This window comes from Anopheles gambiae, chromosome 2 (assembly GCF_943734735.2).
Source record: "Anopheles gambiae chromosome 2, idAnoGambNW_F1_1, whole genome shotgun sequence".
NCBI lineage: Eukaryota > Metazoa > Arthropoda > Insecta > Diptera > Culicidae > Anopheles > Anopheles gambiae.
In genome coordinates this window covers 66,334,020-66,340,818 of record NC_064601.1, presented here as the reverse complement: position 1 = coordinate 66,340,818, position 6,799 = coordinate 66,334,020, and the positions used below count along the sequence as shown (strand labels likewise).

Genomic DNA, 6,799 nt, shown 5'->3' with positions numbered 1-6,799 from the left:
GACACGAATCATTTGAAGGTTGGCACTATATAAAAATAATATGCATTTAATTCTAGCGGCGCCATCTATGTGTCAGACCGGGGACTTATCAGCCAACCTGTTAGTTTAAAATAAGTAGAAAGATCAACTCAATAACTCGTTTCGAAGGCGGTTTTTAAAGCATCACACTGAGATTTCAAAATCAAACAAATGACGAACTTCGTTAAACACCCTAATCATGGAGTTGAAGGGGTCTCTAGATCCATATCCAGTTTGACTACGGTTCAGGGCAAGTAACGGATGAGAATGAAGCTGAACAGCAGACGCGTAAAAGTTTAACTGCTGGCAGGGATGGACAGTCGATGGTACTTTGCAGTAAACCAGCCACAAACAGTTGTTGCGCGGTACGGCGTCTGATGTGGAGCTGTTGCAGTCCGAAGAGCAGAAGTCGCGTTTCATAAGGTGGTAACTGACTGCCAGGTGGCCAAGGTAACAAGTGTGTTGCGTATCGGTATAAGCGACACTGTATCGATTCCATTTTCTCATAAAGTCTTTGAGGGCTTCCAGACAACACAGGCGTATTCGAGTACCGGACGGATAATACCGTAGTTTAACGCTTTGATGCAGATTGGGTCTTTGAATCGATTTTGAGTTTTAGATAGTAGTTTTCTCAGTAAAAGATATTTCTGTACTAATAATTTTGCAAGAGGAACTCCAACATATGTTTTTCTACAACAGACACACACCGAAATAGATCACACCACCGAAAATAGAGTAACTCGGACATTCAAATTATGTTTTCCTTAACCAACCATTCCACTAATGCAGGGGTCTCTAAGCTTTTCAGTTCGCGAGGCCGCATTACTTTGCATATAAAGGTGTTGAGTGCCAATTTTCCGTTGACTTTAGCTAATAAGAACGTTTACATCTGGTTTTTATAAGAAAATACTAACAGATTATAGAAAACTTTTTAAGCTTTCTTTTATTGAAGCTTGGTTAAGGAATAATAACAATTACATTTTCTATTTAAAAAATCATAATAATTAACTATTATTATTATTGTTATGGCCGAGCTTTAACTGGGAAAACAGTCTAAGGAAACTCGCTGTAGTGTACAAGGTCCAAAATAGAAGTAAGAAAACAAAAACTCACTGAACAATTAGTTACTTCGCTAGGAATTCATTTCGGATTTCACCAGATATGATAATAAACTCGAAAATTTGTCAAATTAAAAAAAATAACAGAAACAGATTAAGGAATATTTAGTACGATCCATAGACGTAGACGATAAATAACATTACAGAATAGCAACATAGTTTTTACCGTATATGTAAACATAGTAAAAACATAGTTTTTGCCGTATATGTAAAATCTTACACAGCCTTAACAAAAATAAAATCCTTTATTTAAAACGAATCAGCAACAAACTGTTATTTTTCACACATTCGACAATATTAGAACAAATAATGATCTAACGCTCAAACCATTGTCCTACGGATTACTTATTGGGTCGATAAGCCAAAAGATTCGACTCGTCCATCTTATCACGCGTAGCTTTGTATGCCTCTCGTTCTTGATCCGGGTACTTGGTGGGCAAGTTTGGAGAATGAAGATTAGCCTTAGCGGGATAACGTATTCCAGCTATTTCAACCTCATAATCGCCACTCAGTATGTAATCATTTGTTACCGGAAGTGCCCGTCCACTTGAATGCAAATTTTTTACGAATCCAAGACAAATCTGCGAAGCCAGAAGAAAATAAAAGATTAGCTAATCTGTATTGGGATATTTTTCCCGTAGGTACCTGTTTTTTGAAAGTAAATCCGTATGCGGTAGTAGTTGTTTGCCCACAGTATATCCCATCACGATATATCGGCTCACCGCCCCAACTCCACAAGTCTAGGTCAGGATCGTGATCGTTGATCAGCAACTGTATGTACATACGTTCCACTCCTTTATCTCTTTGCTGAAGCAAAGCATCTCTTCCGATAAAATCTACCCCTTTCTGTAAAGAAAGAATGACAAATAAGTTGAAGAGTGTTTCTTCCCATTATTCCACAGTGGGCCAACTTGCTAACAGTACTCACATTAAACTTTACGCGCCACATTCGTCCGCACTCTAAAGGAGTTGTAAACGTGTCCAAATCCTGACCCCAAAATGCAAAAAACTTTTCTACTCGAAGTGTTCTCATAGCATAATAGCCGCAGTGTCGTATTCCATATTTTTGGCCAGCCTCCATGAGCTTCGTGTATACGTGTAATGCGAATTCGTTTGGTATGTAAAGGACATAGCCGAGTTCTCCAGTGTGAGTAAGATTCAATGCTCGAATTCCATTTGCAAGACCGACGTCCAGTTCCTACGTGTGTTAAGAATTATACTTAGTAATATTGACATCCTTTTTATAACAGTTATTGCCAAACACTAATACTAAAGCACTGACCTTACAAGTGAAAAATGGAAAACTTTTTGGAGACAAATCAGTATCCGTAAGCTCGGAAAGCATAATCCGAGTAAAAGGTCCCATAATGCAGATTGCAGTGTACATAGACGTCACATCTGATACGCTTACACGACCTCCCGGTGGTAAATGTCGATCAATCCATGCTTTACAACGAGCCTGCTGTACAGTCGGTGCAATCATCATGTAACTATTACAGAACAAATATGAAATGCAATGAAACTATTGGTTCAAATAGGCGACAACAGGCGATCAACAACATGGCATTTACAAAATACATAAATCAATATCTAAAACATGATCCTGACTTTTGAGGAAAAGGTACTTACTGATTTTCTGATAACCGCGCTAATGAGCAATCATTCTCATATCCACCATGGCGGTTGTGCATGCCGGTGTGAATAATTGATCCTACTGGTTGATCTACATCATTGGAGCAAAGATACTGTAGCAGATCGACTACTTCATTTCCTTTGGACCACAAATCGATCTTTGTAAATGTACTGTAATCGCTCATTCCTATTCTTTCGCGACAATTTTCATACTCGCTTTGTACATGGTCAAACCAATGTGGTTTACCAAATCCGTTGGTTGTGGCAATGCGAAATTTAGGACTACCCTTCTCATTAGTGGCATTTTTCTTATCAAACCACGCAGGTCGTTCGTAACCCATCACCTGACTGAAGACTGCTCCTGCTTCCTTTAACGCGGGAAAGATTGGAGACATTCGCAAATTTCTGCCTGTTCGAAATTCATGAAACGGATAGTTAAGATCGTAATGCAGTCCAGGCACCTCTCGAACACGGTCACGAAGAAATTTTCGATTATTGTGCAGACCCAAGAAACGGGATATATCTAACTCGTGTAAGTCCACCGTAGAATAACCTAGAATGATTTAAACATGTTACATTGAGTTATTTTGACAGTATACCAGTAAATTAATTAGTTTTTTTGTAGTAATCATCAGTTGGACTACCAACGACCAACGTCTATATGGTCGCACTTATTTTTTACTTAGAAATGAGTTTCAGAAGGAAGAAATGAAAAAACAACGCACTCGTTACAAAAAATTATATTGAAGCGATTTGGAAATACGAGTGTTTTGTGGTATGGGGCAAGAGTCACTCGAATGCAGGTAAGACCTGCAACCTACCTGAATAAAAAAATTTATTGAATAAAAAATTTAAGAAGGATACCTAGAAAAAATTGTTTCTCAAAAATTTAAAATTTTTAACGTTTGTGACCCTAATACATGTGTCTACGTGTCTGATGTCACGTAAAAGTCCGATCCGTGAGACTGTAAAGCAATATTTTTTCTACGAGTTAGTTTTTTCGGAACGAAATCCACTTATAATTCGTTCCGAAAAAACCATGCCGCTGCATTCATCAAAAATGTTTGCGTTTTTAACGGCTCAGATTCTAACCTTGCCCCAAAAGGAATGGCTTTTGGGAGCAAATTGTTATATTTTTTTTAATTGAATTTTTAAATTTTATTTTTAAAATTTCACTTCTTCTCAGTTTTGCGGTGTGATTCCCATGTTCTCGATTTTACATATGCATGTTTTTTGACAGCTTATTTGATTTGTTTTAAATATGTTTGCTCAATTATACTGCATAGCATAGCATAGATGATAAAAATGAGAACAAATCGATTATTTAAAAGATTTTTGGTTTACTGGGATAGCCTACACTTTAAAATACTCGAAAATATAAATACCTTAGAATCTTAAAGGATGGTAATTGAATTAAATTGTACATTATTGTGCACAGCACCACAGCCTCATACCAGTTCTCCTTTCAATAGAAACAAACCATTTTGCTCCGAAAAAAACGTTTAACAAATATGGATAACAAGTTAGGAATGTTATCAAGATCCGTTCCAGGATTGGTACAGGTTCTGAATCACTTACAAAAGCGATATGCGATACGAGCTCCAGGACCGGTATATGACCAGTTTCAGTGCCGGTATGGTTTCAGGATCAGCTCCAAAATTGAAATGGAACCAAAATCAGTTGTAGGACCAATAGAGTGTCAGGATCACTTCCAAGCCCTGTGTAGCTTTAAAACCAACTCTAAGTGCTGGAATCAGATTCAGTTCCAGATCGGGATGTGTAAACGTTCCTGGAACTAATTCGTCTTAATGTGTCTCTTTCACAAGCGGATAAAAATTAGGCCGTTTTTCTTGTCTTATTATCTTCAACGTAATTTTGCCTCATTCAAATAACTGCCAAGGTTCTTCGCAGGCTGGATTGAAAGACATCCCGGGCCTCATGTGGCCCGTGGGCCGTTTGTTTGACATGTCTGCTGTACACTATCATTATTAAAATCCTGTAATGTTTTAAGATTATAATGTATATTATACCATGAGCAACAACAACAGACACCGATATACAGCATTTGCGGCCATTACAGTGGTTTTCGACCTTTTTGCAGCTTTTCCCTCCCTGTAGGGTCCATGTAGGATTTTATTCCCCACTCACAAATACATTTGCATTGTCTTGTGGCTTGGTGGACATACCTTGTGTTATTATATCTGCTATCGCTCGTCCTACTCCGCCAGCTGCAGACATTCCCACAGTTTTCATTCCAGCAGCTACCAAATAATTTTGAATCTGAAAAAGTTCAACAATTGAATATGTCTATGCTTCACAACTAGAAGATGCTTCACAACCTCTGGAGCTTCACCAATGATCCATTTACAGTCTGGCGAAAATGCTTCTGGGCAGTTGGAAAGCCTCTCCAGAGGAATATCTTGAAGTGTAGGGCAGCGACGAAGAAGTTCTTCTAGGAGGGGATGAAAATGATCCCAATCTGGATGAAGTTTTCGTTCAGCCGTCGAAACAGGTATTTCGCCATCCTCGTAGGCGGGTTTCGCGGTCGCTTCGAACCCACCAGCCAAAAGGCATCCATCATTTTCTCGGAAGTAAATGTGCCCATCCAGGTCCCGTACGACAGGAATCTTCCCCTCAAGCCCAGCGATTGGTTTGGTATGAAGATAGTAATGTTCTGCTGCATGAAGTGGCACTTTAACATATGGCTCTGACATCTGCCCCACTTGCCGGGCCCAAAATCCTGCACAGTTTACAAAATATACACATTCCACAGTGCCTTTGCTCGTTTCAACCGCTTTAACTCGTCCGTCCTTTTGTATGACTTTAGTTACGGAACAGTTTTCAGCTACTGTTAGACCCTTTTCGAGAGATTCATGCACCAAGCTGTGACAAAAGGCGTTCGGGTTTCCAACTCCGTCGTTTGGAATCCACAACCCCCCCACTATATCACTTATATCAATTAAAGGACAAAGCTCTTTGCATTTTTCGGCTGATACGATTTCACATTCTACATTCCAGGCTCTGAAATACAAAAAAGGGTTCAGATTTTTTTAGTTTTTCGATTGTTTGTTAGTGCTACCTACACGCTTTGTGATTTCATGCGACGGAACATGGTCATGCGATCACGAGTACGAGCCAAGTTTAAAGATCCGGTTTGTTTCCATCCTGTTGGGAGGCCTTTAGCATGTAAATCCCGAATTAATTCTAACGAAGTTTGTGCAAGGAGCACTTGTGAATGGGTTGGTTTCAACTCTCCCAGCAAGCCGCTGAAATGCCACGGATTGCCTTCGCCAATTCGTCCTCTTTCAATCAATACCGTGTGCTGGCCCCATCCTCTTTGTGCTAGTTGATGTGCCACCGCAGCTCCCATAATCCCTCCGCCACAGATAACCACTCTAGAATCTTTTGGCGGGGTGTTACTGGATACCGATGGAAGACCATTTTCCCAAATGTCCGTTCTAGCAGTCGTAGAATATGGGCAATTCACAGTTCTGGAAGATCCGGTTAAAGTTAAATTAGGAATCTTTTCCCCATAGCCTGCATCGTATATGAGTTTCAAGCGATTAAAGCCACGGGAAAGGTGACTGCCTGTTATTGTCGATGATAACATTGATCATTTGTTTAAACTGATTCGTAATTTTTCTGAAAAAATCTAGAGCACAGTAAATAAATATTTAGCCCGACTAGCAGAAAAAAAAAATTACGGATAATCATATGATTTTTGACATAAGTTGTCATTGTAATCAGTGTGGCCAGATTAAATTGGCGGTTTTCGGCAATGTGGGTATCAAGGTGGATTAACCGTCTTGTGTATGACCAAAAAACTCTACGTAACCGTACAACCGCCTACACGAGTAGGCCATACATTTTGTATGAAAGAATGATGTTCTTCGTGATTAAAAGCGTATATCTTTTGAATTACTTGTTAAGGTCGGGGGACACTGTCCGTACTCGCTAGTGTAATTTCGATTTTTACTAGCCCATCTGGCGGCGGCTGGTGGAAGTTTTTTTTGGTCATGTAGTTTTCAGTA

General features: G+C 39.4%; 1 protein-coding gene across 1 annotated transcript; it reads right to left on the bottom strand.

Annotated features, from left to right (window-relative positions):
• Positions 1 to 1,362: 1,362 nt before the first annotated feature.
• LOC1278513 (pyruvate dehydrogenase phosphatase regulatory subunit, mitochondrial) lies at positions 1,363 to 6,473 on the bottom strand. The gene is made up of 8 exons (XM_318114.4): positions 5,852 to 6,473; positions 5,108 to 5,789; positions 4,955 to 5,048; positions 2,766 to 3,321; positions 2,419 to 2,626; positions 2,065 to 2,334; positions 1,782 to 1,982; positions 1,363 to 1,717 (listed from the first exon to the last, which is right to left on the bottom strand). Exons 1-8 carry the CDS (start codon positions 6,376 to 6,378, stop codon positions 1,478 to 1,480), a joined length of 2,778 nt encoding a protein of 925 aa, XP_318114.4. The 5' UTR covers positions 6,379 to 6,473; the 3' UTR covers positions 1,363 to 1,477.
• Positions 6,474 to 6,799: the final 326 nt, after the last annotated feature.

Bases quoted from the DNA above. Each gene is read 5' to 3' on its own strand.
- LOC1278513 (XM_318114.4), bottom strand. From the start codon at position 6,378: ATGTTATCATCGACAATAACAGGCAGTCACCTTTCCCGTGGCTTTAAT. The intron at 5,049-5,107 runs GTTGTGAAGCAT...GAACTTTTTCAG, and splicing joins TCATTGGTGAAGCTCCAGAG to ATTCAAAATTATTTGGTAGC. The intron at 1,983-2,064 runs GTGAGTACTGTT...CTTTCTTTACAG, and splicing joins TGTGGCGCGTAAAGTTTAAT to AAAGGGGTAGATTTTATCGG.